Genomic DNA, 15,550 nt, shown 5'->3' with positions numbered 1-15,550 from the left:
TATTCATAATTTACCCTTATTCATTCTATTTAATAACTGTGTGTAATGATTTCCTCTGAGAAGGATAGAATATATAGATTTCTGATTTCCCCCACAGGTGATTTACTCATCCTTGTGATCCTTGTCCAGACATCCAATAGTTTAGGAGAAAGATGGTTCCAAAAACTCTCAGAGAAAAGAAGAAAAGATAAAGGAAAAACAACATGTTTTGAAGTCCAAACAAATATGTCATTTTACAAGGAAAAAAAAAAAGAATATCTCACATCCAGAAATTATGGAGATATTTCAGCCTGAAAATAAGGATTTGTGGATGAATATAGTGACTTTAAAGCACATTAACCCTATCTGGTGCTGATCATCTAGTAGTTCAGTAGTTTACGGAAAGACTCCAAATGCATCAGCAGATCTTAATGAATTCCTGAAGCTACTCACTTGTGTCTCTTTTTTTTACATCATTTGTGAAATTATTGTACAGAGAAAAACAGAAAAACAAACAAACAAAAAAATAGTATCTTGTACTCACAAGTGCACTACCTGCAGCCTATATTTGTTGAAGGTGACCCTTCAACAAATTAGTTGTTTTAAACAGAAGGAAATGTGGTATTCAGTTTTCTTCTTTGCCCAGTAACAAATGGAAATGTTGTTCCAAGAACAGACTCCTGCAGCTCCTGTTTGCCTTTTGCTGTTTCAACTGCCATTGATTTTAGTTCACATCTATGCTAAGCTTCTGTGAATGCAGACTAAAAGTTAGTGGTAGTGGGGGGAAAAGACGAAGAAAAAAAAAAAAAAGAAAAACATTTCTTCAATACTTTTCTTGTTCTCTCATTCATTTTAAATAGTTTGTATGAGATCCATTGAAAATATGAATTCTTTTCCTATTCTTTTCACGATGCAAAAAAATAAACAAATTAAATTGCTGGTTGGCAAGTAGGAGGAAGCTACATGTTAGGAAAAGGACCAGAGCTATCTTGTTTTCCTCAACTAGAGGTCAGTAGCTCACTATTTCTACAACGCTAAGGGCAACCAAACCAGATTTGACCTTTTTTTTTTTTTTTGGATCACATTCCAAATGTGATTTATAAATTGCATGACATGCTGTAAGTAACTCAAGGCCAACTGCAGAGTCAAATGGCATTTTATAGGCTGATTTTTAAAATGAGTACATATGTGAAAGTAGTCTAAGGAAGTCTAGCACATTGTAGTATTGTCAATTCTTATTAGCCAACAGATGTGCGAGTAACTGCAGGTAGACAACGGCCACTGGATTTGTGGACAAACTGAAGAACAAGTTATAAGCTATATGCTTTGTGTGTCTCATTAATTGCTATAGGAACAGAAGACAAAAACATACATGTAAGCAAGAAGTTGGATTACCAGGTTTCTGCTAGGTTTTACTGTTTTTTTTTTTTTTTCTTTTTGATGTTGGATTATAATAATACCTGATTTAAATTGATAGATCAAATTCCTATAAACAACCCACATATTCGACATAGCTAAGCAGTAATTGTATTATTATTATTTATATTATTTTTATTTAGTGCTCCTATTTAATATATTATATTTTATTTTAATTTAATAGAATATTTTTAATTTCACTGGGAAAAAATCTCCATTATACTTGATTTTTTTCACCTGAGATGCGACAAGAAACTACCAGTCAGTTAGGTTTCACTGGTTTGTGTGACTGACTGGAAAGGAGAGTGGAAATTTTGCTTACAGCTTAGAATCTGTGGCCCATTTTTCTGTGTGGTGTGGATGGTGTGTTGTGCTTTCCTGGTATTTTGCCTGAAGGAACTTGACTGATGATAAGGCTTGCACAAAGCAAAACAGCCCTATTGAGCATAAACAACATATATCAATATATTGACCCCATGCAAGATCAGGGCAATGTTTCAACACTGTGTCTTGCCTCCCAGGGTCCCTCTGAGTGTTTGTCTAAGTTTTTCAAGCCCTTAGTCTAAATTCTCCACTGGTTTAAATTACAGGTGGCTCCTATTACCTTCAGCTGAGCTAACGTGAATTTCTGTAAACATTTCTTAAAGGAGTTTGGTCTTCAAAATATTTCTCTTTTTGCTTGGCTTTGAACTTTCTATTGTAAATCACTCACAAACTATGTGCAGTGGAGAAAATTCCCATTTAAGTGGAATCAGAAGATATATTGAGTAGAAAAAGAAAAAAGAAAAAAAAATGTGTTAGTATTCTTTACAAGTTTTACATGCCTGGTATCCATTGTGAACTTGAGATAAAAATAATGATCAGGTTACACATAATTTTATTCATAGATTACAAAAATGTAAAAAACAGTCCTTGCACTGGACACTTTTGCCTAGCTATCCATTGCATGCCAACCAGATCCTGACTCTTCAGCCACTCCTGGGCGCTCAGCAAAGAAGAGCAGAAGGATGGCTAAGATCAGAAGTGGTGGATCTACAGCCACCCAAAGAGACTTTCTACATACCAACTGAAAAGGAACAATGTCATTTATCTGCCCTCTAAATCACTACATAAACACAGGTGCATATATCTGCACATTTATTTGTGTATATTAAAAAACTCTGCTCAATCTTTTGTAGAAGCATCTTTCATGGGACTGAATCGTTCTAAAATACAGTCAAATACCTAAATACATCAGTTCGTTTTCTGGTAAGAAATCAGGACATCTTTTACCATCTTTGACCTGGTGTTATTTACTTGTAACTCTTCATGGTGTTCTCTTGTTCTCCAAGAAAAAAAAAATTCAAAGCAACTAAATGTGCTGTTCTTATCTGCAAATTCCCTTTCTTGCTTAAGCAATTTTTTTTTTTCAATGAATAGTATTTCTGAAATAATGGAACATCACTATCAAAAATTATTTTTCATGCAGCTTTCTTTTATGTTTGAAGTGAATAGTGTTCCTCTATTTGTCATACCACTGAGATGTAATGCACTGAAGCAAACTCCAGTGGAAGCCATGTCTGGCTACTCTTTAAAATACTCTGCCTCCAATATGAGCAGGATTAACTGGTCCAAGAACCTGTATAAAATACTGTGCACAGAATAAAACATACAGTTATGGTATAGCAGATGGTATAATGACTGAACCATCTGAAGCTCGCATGCTAAAAGTTTCAGTTCTCTGCTATTACCCAGGAACCTCTGGGTAATAACCTCTGCTATTATCAGGAACCTAGAATGCAAACTTTTCTTATAATTTCAGTTTCTGCAAGAAATGGGATCCAGAAATATCTCTGTGGAGAATCAGGCTCACTGAATTTTCTTGTTCCTTGCACCACAATTCCCCCCGCTGCAGCCATCTGTTAATTAGCCCTGTGGACATGCCATAAAAACAGATGTCCAGCCCCACATTTGGAGCAAGCATTGATTCTAATAATTTCAATTTTCACAAGCTATTCTTCTTCAGATAGTTCTTCTAAAAGTATTCTTCATAAAAGATACATGCAGTTTTCTTTTTAAAAGATGAATCAACTTGCATTGTCTTAATTTGGATTTGTTGCTTATGGCATAAAACACTTAGTTCTAATTAAAAAAATTCAGAGAGTATTTAAAGGCAAGACAACCAAATTGCTTGTTTGACAGTTATAAACAAGATTTATTTAAATTCAGAAATCTTTTTGCAGAGAATATCATTATGTATTTTCCAGGCTTTTGTTCTCTTTTTTTTTTTTCATTAACTGATCATAAAATGTTATCATATATTTTCTATTTTTTTTTTATTTTAATAGCAGCTGTAAGAGACTAAGCTACAGAGGAGCTACATACGTGTGTGGGGTGTGTATGTGTAAACTTAGTGAAGCTTCTGAGTAAATGTTTAGTAAATTTCACCTTTTAAGTATGCAAACTGGCATAAATAGATGTGCCCACTGTAAATAAAAAAAAAAAAAAAAAAAAAAAAAAGCATTCTGAAACATGATTGTCAAAAATTAGGAGCTTAAACCCACTTTTACAAACACAGGCACCTGGTGAGGTGGCAGCCACTGTGTTCAGTGAGGCTGAAGCTCTGTCCACAGGAGTGGCCTGCCTCCGTGACAGGGAGCATCCTCTAGCAGATAACCGGAGGAGAAAAAATAATAATGCCATGATTCTTCCCTGGTAATTCTTTCCTAGCCTCCAGCTCTCTTTTACCTATATGTTTAACAGCCCTCAGCTGATCTCACCCTTAACGGCTTATCTGATCTTTACTAATACCTAAAGATTGTGAGAAAGAGTGCCATGGTTTAATTACGTGTTGTGTGGAGAACCATGACCTTTAGGTGACTCATTTGTTTTATTTCACTGGAAGGGGACAGTGCAATATTGTCTGTGATTGATCTTCACTGTGCCATTTATGATTTTATAGACATCCATCATACCTCCTTCCAGTCTCAAGAGGCTTAGTCTATGTGATAATATTCTAACAGGCATCCTTCTGTGCTTGTGACTGTCTTGCTGATTTGCTGTGCTTCACTTCTGCTGATGAAGTTGAGATGAGAGGAGCAGATTTGCACCCACACAGAACTCAAAACGAGCATGTACCCCGGATTTATACACAGCCACATCAGTGACTTGCACTTTGCTTTCTGTTCCTTGCCTAGTATAATTAGCTTGGCTTTGTTTGTTACTGGGCTTTTTTTTATTATTATTATTATTTTTTATATATGAAAAATTGCATAGAGCTATGTATTAGGTTTGCAATATGAGCTTCTTCAATGCTAATAAACCACTACAGTTTTCAGAGAGGTGTTGTAGAAATGAACTCAAAAACTGAGAAGTGATCATTTATGGTATGACGCTACCAGGTCTTCAAAAGCTTTTAATTGCTTAGTTGGTTCATTTAGTATTGACTGTTTGGCCACAAACAACAAGTAAATAAAGAAAAATTATATTTTTGGCTACAGAAATAGCTTTTTTTCTACCAATAAGTCAATGAACAGATTTTATCCTTTGTCCTCCTTGTTGTATCCAAGTTTCTTGACTCCATTAGTGAATTTATGCTGAGGTAAAGTGAAGAATGGCAAATAACATACTTTTCCCATAATAAATTTGTCATTAGTGCACAACAAAAAATCCCATACTTTTGCTCTTGGAGTGCTGTATTTCATGCTGATCGCATTTGTGGATGCTGGCAAAGCTCTGCTCACTTTCTGATAAATTTATTTCCCTAAAATCCTTATTCTGACCTGGCACTTTGAGTTAATTTCTTGGGACTGGATCTTGAATTTTGAGGAAAGGTAAATTTCAGATTTGCATAAATTGGCCTCCAAAACAGATGAGTTTGGATTTAAATGCTAATGACATCATATGTGTGTTTGTTTTCTTTTCCTGCACTAAGTAAATAGCATAATCCAACTTTTTCCTTTGTTGCTTGGTTTGCATCAGATATTTTCATTTATTTTGCATAGCTGCATGTGGGTATGGATTTTATGTAGCTGTATGTGAGGGCTGTAGATGGGTTCTTCTGGTAAACAAAGACATTTTTTGTTCTAAGCCTTAGTCAAAATGTTATCTCTGAGATAAGTCTTCCATGGGGAAAACAAAAAAAGAGAATTTTCCAGTACCTCTGCAGCAAGAATTATTTGTAGCTCTGCATTGTTTATCATCTGGCTTGGTAAAAAAATACCAACAGATATATTGCATGCATGCGCAAGAAATCAAATGAAAATCCTTCTACTTCTAATCTTTCTTTGCTGCAGATTGTACATTGGGGGGTGCCACTCTAATTTTAAAAATGAGCTTACTGCCTTTTATTGTATGTTGCATTACAACAAATGAAACTCAAATACAGAAGCAATCTTAGCCAAGCTCTAGCTGATTAATGTAATCAAGACTGTACTCAGGCAACAAAAAATTTTCCTGTCATAAATACATATTTTTTTCCCTTAGAGTCGCAGCACTGATGTTTCTGTGGTCAGTCTGTCTTGCAGTTTTATCTCTCTCTCTTAACTGCTAGGTACTTGAATGCTCCCAACTCTCTATGCTGAGATGCCAGGCGAGGAGGGAAATATATCACTTATGAAAGAGCAGCACTTGTGGAGTGTACATGTTTTGTTGAAAATGCCAGATTGATAGCACTTGAGAGAAGCTTAAAGACTAAAATAGTGGTTGAGCTTCTTCTGAATTCAACCTCTGACATTTTTCCTAAGAACTTCCAAGAAAATTGTTATTCTGCACTAATTCAGTCATATAAACACTTGTGCAGAAGGTTCATATTCCTTTTCTGCTTGATGCAAATGAAACTCACTCATTTCAAGTTAAAAATCCATCAAATACTGTTTTTGTAAATGGAAAGTGAATCGGCTGACATTTGAAGACATTGAGCATTTCCCATATAAACGGAAAATATCTCAGGAGGAAAATCTGATCATTTTGCCAAAAAGTAATACTGTGGCCTTTGAATTTGAATTGTGGCTTTTAGGGGGAAAATCTGTCATTGTTCTAACACAGACAGGAGTTTGGGAACTCACTGATGTATTGGCTAAAACATACTAATGGAAATAATGTCTAAACATTCATTATACTGTGTAAAGATTTTTTTTAAATTAAATTACAAACTTTACTGCTTACCAATGCTATTAATTCATGTAGTATTTTTCAACAAAAGATAGTATCCTTGAGAATCACTAGCTTTATGATGGCTTATGCAGTTGCATCCAAATTACATTTGTGAGTGATAGAGTAAAAATCCTTCTTAACTTTAATTACTAATGTTATTTCATTCAAAACAATAACAGGATCTCCTGAGATTAACTTGACATGATACAAATGCCAAGTAAAAAGATGTTTGATTTTGTAAATGTTAATGGTGCTTCCAACCAAGGACTGAATCCTCAGTGTCATGCAGTGAAATTCCCAGGCCTGAGCCATGACCCCACACAGCTTCTGGGACACATACATGAGGTCATTTCTCTGTAACCTGCCCCACCAGATTTCAGGTTTCTTCTCTCTCCTTTGGCCCCTACTTACAGAGTTTCAGGCACTTGGCTTGCTTTGTCAGGTCCTTTTGGATCCCACGGATATTATTACATGGAGGTATTTTCCAGGTATCTGGTGTTTTTTTAGAGGACGTTGTTCCCTGTTCTCTGAGAAACACACTGGGTAGATCTTCACGAAGTAGGGATGCAGTTCTGGTTCTGGGCCAGTATTTGTCAGACATCTTATAAAACGCCAACCACGAGGAATAGATGTGGAAAACTCTGTGCAGAGAGGACCAGCCCTTCCTGAACCCAGCAGGTGTCAGGGGGAGAAGGGAGATCTGTCCCAGGCTCCCCTTGCTCACTCAGTCATCACTCAGCACTCACATAGCCACCCATATTCTTGCTGCTTGTCTTCCAGGTGTTCCAGGGTAACTTCGACAATGATACGCACCGTAAGAATGTCATCGACCCCCCAGTCTACGCCCGGCACATCCGCATCATCCCATGGTCGTGGTACGGCCGGATCACCCTGCGGTCGGAGCTGCTGGGCTGCACAGAGGAGGACTGACGCGGGGCTCCGCCAGGCCTCACAGCTCTCCACACACCTACCAGTCCCTCCCTAGAAGAAACTGCGCAAAGCCTGTAGGAAGCTGAGTGGGTTTTTCATGACCAAGTGCTCATTTTATGGTAGGCCGCTAGCTGTCTTTCGCAAGGAGGTCTAAGCCTGCCCTTTAAAAGATCCAATCCGATTTTGTCCTTGAAATCTGTTAGTGTTGTCCCTTTAGCTGTGGAATTATCTTTCTAGCTCTCCTTTAAGTTGTTCGCACTAGTTCAAATGTGTTAGGGAAAAACCGCAGCATCCTTTTTACAAGGGAAGAGAAATAGCGTGACAAAGCTTATTTGCAGCTTTAGAAACATTGGGCTGACGAGTTCTCCATAAATCATTCTGTCATCTTACTTGCAAAAAGTGATACTGCAGCTTTTAGCAATAAGTTTACTTGGGGATGACTGCATTATAGTAATTGTGCCTATCAAACACTGTCAGTATTTATGACATATATTTTGGAAAATACTCTATGGTACTGTAAAATACAGTACCTGTGATATTACAAGCTACCTTTCATTATTTTCATCTCAACAGCAGAGTCCATGCAACTAGCTAAACCCATTTTCCTTCTCAATTTTGCATGCAGTAGACATAACTAACATCTTTTCTGTTCAGTATCACCTTTAATGTTGTTTTCTCTGAAAGAGGTGACCTGTTTGTATACGGAACAAAATCTGCTATCAGTATGTTATGAAGTTAATGAATTTGCCAAAGTGTATTAATTCTGCTTGAGGTGTGCTTTTTCAAGGAGGCTGAGATGAGACTCTGTGGTACCTGAGGATTCTCATCCTCAGTACTCACAAAAGTACAAGCACACAGCACAGCATAAATCCTGAGCCCTTTGGTGACTTGCCCAGGAGTGAGCAACTCTAGATGGAGCTGTATGCGTGATTAATTCCTTCAGAAACCTCCTGAATTTCTGTGAGGAGGCACACATGGGGTGAGGGAATTAGATGCTACAAGATGCACAGGAGGAATGACTCCTGACTCCAGGGAAACCTTCTCACTAGGCTCTTATGTCTTTCATTCAGAAGAATGTGAATGGTCATGTCTTTCTTCACAAGAATGGAGGCAAGAGAAGTTGTAGTTCACCAAATCTGGGCACCTGTTACCATTTGCTCCCACCTGTGTCGTTGCAGATGATGAGACATGAGGAGGCTGATCTTTGTCATGCTTCATCTGCAGAGATACTTCATACATACTGTGCTGTTTGAACAACAGGATAGTCAGCAAGGGCCCTGGTGTCATAAACAGATTTGAGGAGGGAAAACTGAACAGTGAGGGGGCATGGAGGACACCAGAGGTACAGTTAGGTATTTGATGTCAGGGCAGATCTTGTGGGTCATCGGTGTAAGCTGGGGATGGTCGGCATTGCTACACCTGGCTGTAGAATCTGGAAACAGGACAGGTGGGTGGGCCACATGGCCATGGCCACATGGCCATGGCTCCTTGAAGCAGCTGGTGAGGCAGGGTGGCCAAGCAGCAAGGTGCAAGAGCCTGAGGAAGTGTGCTGCAGTCACAGCTCTGGTACCTGTCTGCTGGGCACTCTTGGGCAAGTGACCTCACCCTCGTGCCTCCGTTTCCCCAGTGGCAGAGGTAACGATACCAACCTTGTGAGGCACTCCTGGTTCCCTAGGCACTAGGTTCTCCATGACTATGCTAGTGTAGCACCAGCATCTGAAAAAAAAAAAAAAAAAAAAACTAGGACAAGGAGTGAGGGGGCTTTTTCCTACCTGAAATGATGGCACGTGGGGTCACCTTGTTAATTTCATAACATGTTGATGTGGGGGAAAAAAAAATAAAAAATATATATATACAGCTGCATGTTTTAGCAAATGTCACTGAACTTATTTTTTGTCACTGTTACACTCTCACTGAAACCAAAATGCTGAAGTATGAGCCTGGGTCCTGCTTCCCAGACAAACACCCAACTGGCCCACAGTCTGCAAAGGGCAAAGTTTGCTTTGGAAACAAAACGGTTTGGATTTCAAAACCTGCATTTAATCACACATTCTCCACCACAGACAAAATATATAATCCATTTAACTGTGAAAGACTCTAGATTAGCAGCCAGGAATTTTACATACAAGAATTGGGGATATATTGGTGGCGGTTTTCGGATAGCGTCACTTAAACTGTCACATTTTAACAAACAGAACACCCTGCCTCTCTATAAAATGACTTAATCCTTAAACTGTATTTATACAAGTATTTATTTTATAAGGCTTAGACATTTAAAGACTTCTACAGAAGAGTCTTATAAAGGTGAAAGTATGTGTAAGAAATGTTGAGGTCCTGTGCTACACTGCTAAGTTTGTTCTTTATTTTTTACTTTGTGCTGCATAACAAAAGCCACTAGACTGTTACTGTCTTGTCCGTAACTGTGTTAACAGCATTCCTTAATGATGTATATATGAAGTGGTCTTCAAACATAGTGAGCAATTTTGAAGAGAAAGTCAATCTTGGGGTATTTCTAAAGAGCAAGAAGTTTTGTGAATATTGGAGGACCAGGGCATTCCTACGTTACACACTGCCCATGTTGTGCACGTCAGGCACCTCAAAAAAGAGAATATTTATATTTTTAGGAAGCACACAGTATTTAAAGATGTCCAAAACTATTTTTCAGTTGTGGGAGTGCAATTTACCCTTTATTTATTTATAGATAGGAAGAACACCATGTAGCCATTTAGCTAGTTGACTGTATACCCAAAAAGTGGGAGGCATTTCTGAAAATTAGAGCCCCTAGTTCACAAAGTTATTTTAAAGTTGGTTTGTATTTTTTATTCCCAAGTGATTTTTTTTTCATGGTCATCTTTTGCAACATCAGTTTTGTCTTTGAGTTAATTTGTCTTGTGTTAGTAATTTGATTGTTCCCACTTATCTGCATATAAAAGTAGTGTTGTCATGATACCTAACACAGTTGTTTTGTTTTGCATTAGAGATGAGTAATTTCATCCTTTCACTCTCTGTCAGCTTCCATCTGCCAGCAGCCTTCACAATCTGAAAAGTCCATACATCATGATAAGATGCTCTGATAATTTATCAAAAAAAAAAAAACATATAGATGATGCCCTTACACTTTCACCCAATGTGCTGGGACTTTTCCCATTGAGATTGTTTTTAGCTGCCAACAAGCTTTCTTTAAACAGTATTGTGCACCCATAGTACCAAATTGTGCTCCTTCTGTCAGCAGTGTAAATCTGAAATAATTTTTCAGGTTTAACAAAACAGATTTGAGTCAGATATGGTCTGGTGTTACGATTTTTCCCTTTAATTTTATTTTCCTCTCTGTGTGCATGAAAATCATTGACATAAGGGACAAGTGATAAATTAACACAACAGCGGAAGCAATTGTCATCCCCAAAACAGATGTGGATATAGGGAATGTCCCCTTAGGAGGGGATGGAAGAACACTCAGAAATGGTCCTTGGCTTCAATATTAATTGTGACAATGACATTGAACAGGAGTGGAAGTGTTTTCCTAATTAAATTTCACCCTGAACCAGCTAAGTATCTGTAGGCACCTTCCTGCCACTCTGCAAGGTGCTACATTGTTAGCCTGGGAAATCAAGCACAGGTGCAAGGCTTCATTTTATCTATGCTAAGGGCTTATTGTGTTAACTGCCTCTGGTCTTGGGGTTGACTTTCTCTTTCGGAATGGCTGCATACAAATTAGTGTGGGTTTTGAAGACTAAGGATACTAAATGAGTGTATCTTTGCTATACAACAAATATGAACTATAATATTCAGTGCTGGCTTCTGATGTGTCAGTAAGTACAGAAGTGTCTCAGACACAATGACCTTTGCAACCTTTCAAGCTGTGTAATATTCAAATGGTTTTGTATATACTTAAATCATGTAGGATGATGTAAAACCAGTATGACCTTGTCTAGTCTTTAAACTTAACAATAAAACTTTTGAAAAATGAGGCCATTTTTGAAGCACTTATATTGCAGTCCCTTGAAACAGATACAACTTATCTCAGACAAACTGACAGCAAATGCAGAGCAGAGATAGAAGGTGGCATTTTCCTGGATTCCTTCATGGGGTCTTTGTGGTAGGTAAGTTTTTTTTCTGGCAAAATCAACCCTGGTGTTCTGCTCCCTTCAATGTGTTCCCTTTGTTCTTCTAGATAAAAAAAGCAAAGGTTTCAATGAGACTAAAAACATTTTTGTACCTTTTCTGCTGTCTAAATGAGCACCAGAAATGTAAACTGACAATTTCATTTCCTTCAAGTCAGATTCCTTGGGATATTTATCAGTTCTTATCCTCTCTTCTGCACTCCTACTTAGGCAAATTAATTTCCATAAAGATAAAAGGTGTCTGCAGTGCAGCCCTGCTGTGAGACTTCCAGCAGGGCTACCAGCACAGGGCCGGTGCTTGCTCACAGTCACGCTTCTCATTCATGCACCTTACTCCGCAGTCTGCTTCCCAGTATTTCTTGCAAACCTGGCCCTATTAATAACCTCTAGAGAAGATCTACTGCAACGCTTGGGAGTGGACCAAGATGGTCATATCTGAAGGTCCAAGCAGTGTTTGAATGAAAAATATTTTCAAAACTTGGGAAACATGGTATGATTTACTATGTCTTATTAATTTCTGAGGAAGATTTAAGGTGGTGCACAGAAAAGCTATTCACTCCCAATTTTAAACACTGAGATTTAAAAAAACTTTCAAGTTTTGTGTACTTAGGAAGGTTGGAGCTTCAGTGGTTTACTCCCTGCTCTGCTAGAATAAGCTCACAGAGGTACATGCTTTACTTTCAACCCCCTTTCAACTTCTGTCCTTCACCAAAAGTTGTCTTTTAAGAGACAAAATCCATCCATGTGTGTGTGCAGACAGTTGGTCTGTCGGCCAGATGTGCAGTCTGAACATTAACAGTGTGCCATATTTCAACAGAAAAGTACCAGAACAGATGTTGTGATTTTTTCCTGATTGCGTATCTCTACCAGACCTAGAAATGAGAACAATATAATGGCACATATAAAGAGCTGATAATACCTTTTGATGAATGGTGGCTGAGTATTAGCACTTCAATTATAAATTTCTGAACATACACATCTTGAATCTTCCTGACTTTTAATTATAAATTGCAACTCTTTCATGAAACACAAGGCCCACTCCTGAAGAAATGAAAAGTGATTTTCCCTCTCATTCTTCATAATGTATTTCCCCAGGAACTTTAATGAAGACACTGAAGGAAAATAATTAGTAATTCTCTTCAGAATAGCAGTTATTTATCAGTGTCCATCCTCCCAAACCTGTTGCTAATGAGCTGGAGAGATTAACATGCATATCAACACTGTACATCATTATAAAATATGTAGTCCCTGATACTTCTGTGGTAAATACAATGAGACTTACTTTGTGCCTTCTTTTCAAACAGCAAGTTAACCTGTTCATTTAGTGATCCATGAGCAACCTCTGATTGCTTAGCCTTATAAAATAAATAAGGACAACACAGGAGATAATTGCACTGATGCAAACTTTGTATTTTCTTTTTAAAATAAAGAATACATAATTTTCCTTAAATGAAATTTCCAATGCAGAAGACTCTGTTAGGTTAATAATATAAAAGACGCAGGCAGACTTAATCCTGTTATGAGCCTTAGTTGCCTAGCTTTACATCTGCATTGATCATGCATAATCTTTTGATGATACATGTCAGTACCAGCATTTAGAGAGCTGTAAATGTAGGTTTAAATGCATCTGGACATAAGAACATGGAAACATGTCTTGGTCTCACAGCTTAACTTTAACTGAGTGTAGCATTGTATCAGTATATGTTAGTAGCAAAACTAATTGTATTTAGATATAGATATAGTATATATCAACTCAGAAGTAGGCTCCACGTCTTGTACCTGTGGGATGTATGGGAAGCATGAATAACCCAGTGAAATACAGGTGGGGCAGAAGGAATGGTGAGAGCTGTCAGAGCACACAGCCTATTGATCGTGATAATGTTTCTGGGGCTGCTTTCTCGCTGATTTACACACTAATGCATCATGGTTATCTGAGGCTGTACATCAGATGATAGGTCAGTAGACACGTTTCTGATGGCTGCATGACCAGATGAAGGAAATCAGCCCTAAGAATATGGTAGGAAAGGTCACTAAACATTTGCATCAGACTGGAAAATAAAAAGCAGACAAAAATGAACAACAATCTGAAATATATTGGTTTTCTGGAGCACTGCAAGAGGTCATTAGGAACTGTAGAGAAATGTATTATATTGCCACGACCACAATAAATACAATTAAGTATTCAGACTGTTGGGCATAAAATACAGGCAATCTATTGAAACTGGCTCAAAGGCCTCTTATAAAGTGATACAGCACATTCTTAATAAAATGTCAGACAATATGGTGTGTGCACTACATACCATGGACTTCTGTGCTGGGTCAGGCTGGGATTGGAGTTACCTTTCATTGCAGCAGCCAGTACGGTGCTTTGTTCTGCACTGGTGGCTACAGCAGAGCTAACAACACCACAGCATTTCAGCTGCTGTCTGTCCCCAGCGAGTAGGCAAGGTGCTGGGCAGGGACACAGCCAGGACAGCTGGCCCAAGCTGTCCATCCCATACCCCCTGCCCTATAATATCATGCAGCATCAACAGCGGGGAGGAGGTCTGGGGTGGAGGTGGGCATCAGTCTACCTGGGGAGGTGGTGAATGACTGCACCACTTGGGTGGTTCTGGTTTTTGTTTCACCTCTTTCCTTCACTCATTAAACTCTTTATATCTCAGCCAACAAGCTTTCTCACTTTAGCTCTTCCTGCTTTCTTCCTCATCTTGCTGGTGGAAGGGCATGACCAAGAGGCACAGATGATAACCAGTGTCAACAGTCCACAACTTTACACACATAACATAAATCATATCTGGGGTCTGGGATGATGGAATGATTTATAGAAAATATTAGAATAATATTAGAAAATATATAGGATGATTTACAGAAAATATTTTGTCTGAGTATTCTTTCCTTAGATTTTACATACATCCTAATTTTCCCTTGAAAGGTGATTCCTTTACAGTTTCTGAATTGGAGAAATTTTGTTCATACTTGCAACTCATGTGTTGCCCCGTGGCTTTGTTGGAGGAGGTACTGATGGAGAACTTTTGAATAATCTATTAAAGCATGGATTACTTCTGTTGAGGATGTTGTATTTGTGTATATATATATATATATATATATATATATATATATGAATTTTCTGCAGGCCAGTGTCATGCAGTTTGCTTTAAATAGGCATGGAAATAGAAAGAACAAAGAGGAAGCAGAAGGGTGATTACACTTTTCATGTTGGAGCACTGCATGTAGTTCTCTTTAATATTTATAGATCTGGCAAAATAAATCCAGTGTATATCAGGAGATTCATTAGAGAACATAAGAGTTAATTTTGTTTCTAGTCAACCTTTTGATGTGGGTAAGATTAGTGATTTTTTCTGGTATATTGCCCCTTCACTCACTATTTTCTCCCATTTCTTGTAGAACAGACTAAAGAATTTGTTGCATGGAAAACATACTTCTTCCCATTAGGTCCTGTTCCTGGTTTTCCAGGATTTGTGATCATTGTGTAAATCTGAGAATAATTTCCTGTTCTCTACACATCCAATACCATTCTCTCTCTTTCTCTCTCTCTCTGTCTAAATGAAAATGAGAAGCAGGACTAGTGGCACTGCCTATTGTAAGACCTTTGCATCCAGGTCTATATATTTTGTCTAGAACTTTAAATATCCTGAAACTGACACACAAATGTTCTACATTCTGTTTTAATCTTAATTTATCATGGAGCAACCTTCATCATGGGGATGTCTCCCATGAAAACCTAACCCATTTTGCCTGGGCTTATGCACAGATAAGATACACGTACAGTTCCCAGTACTTATTTACCTTGCAGTACTAATGTGGAAAATGGATGAGCAGCACCAGGTTGGTACCACTTAGGCTGAAAAATACACTGGACTGAAGATAAGAGCTGTGTTCACAAATGCTGCCACTGAGACCCACCTTGCACTGGGGGACAAGATCCCCTCTGTGGGCATGGGGGTTAGAAA

The 15,550-nt window shown here is 38.1% G+C and overlaps 1 protein-coding gene across 1 annotated transcript in view; it reads left to right on the top strand.

Moving 5' to 3' along the window:
- EDIL3 (EGF like repeats and discoidin domains 3) overlaps positions 1-7,789 on the top strand; it is a 264,656-nt gene extending 256,867 nt beyond the window's left edge. Inside the window, exon 11 of the mRNA XM_082782474.1 lies at positions 7,309-7,789. Within this exon, the coding sequence (XP_082638600.1) occupies positions 7,309-7,458 (150 nt within the window). The 3' untranslated portion in view covers positions 7,459-7,789. The remainder of the gene's footprint in view (positions 1-7,308) is intronic.
- The last annotated feature ends 7,761 nt before the right edge of the window (positions 7,790-15,550 follow it).

The sequence above is a fragment of the Aythya marila genome, assembly GCF_965140915.1.
Source record: "Aythya marila genome assembly, chromosome: Z".
Classification (NCBI taxonomy): Eukaryota; Metazoa; Chordata; class Aves; order Anseriformes; family Anatidae; genus Aythya; species Aythya marila.
Note: the sequence above shows the minus strand (reverse complement) of the source record. Positions and strands in the feature narration are given on the sequence as shown.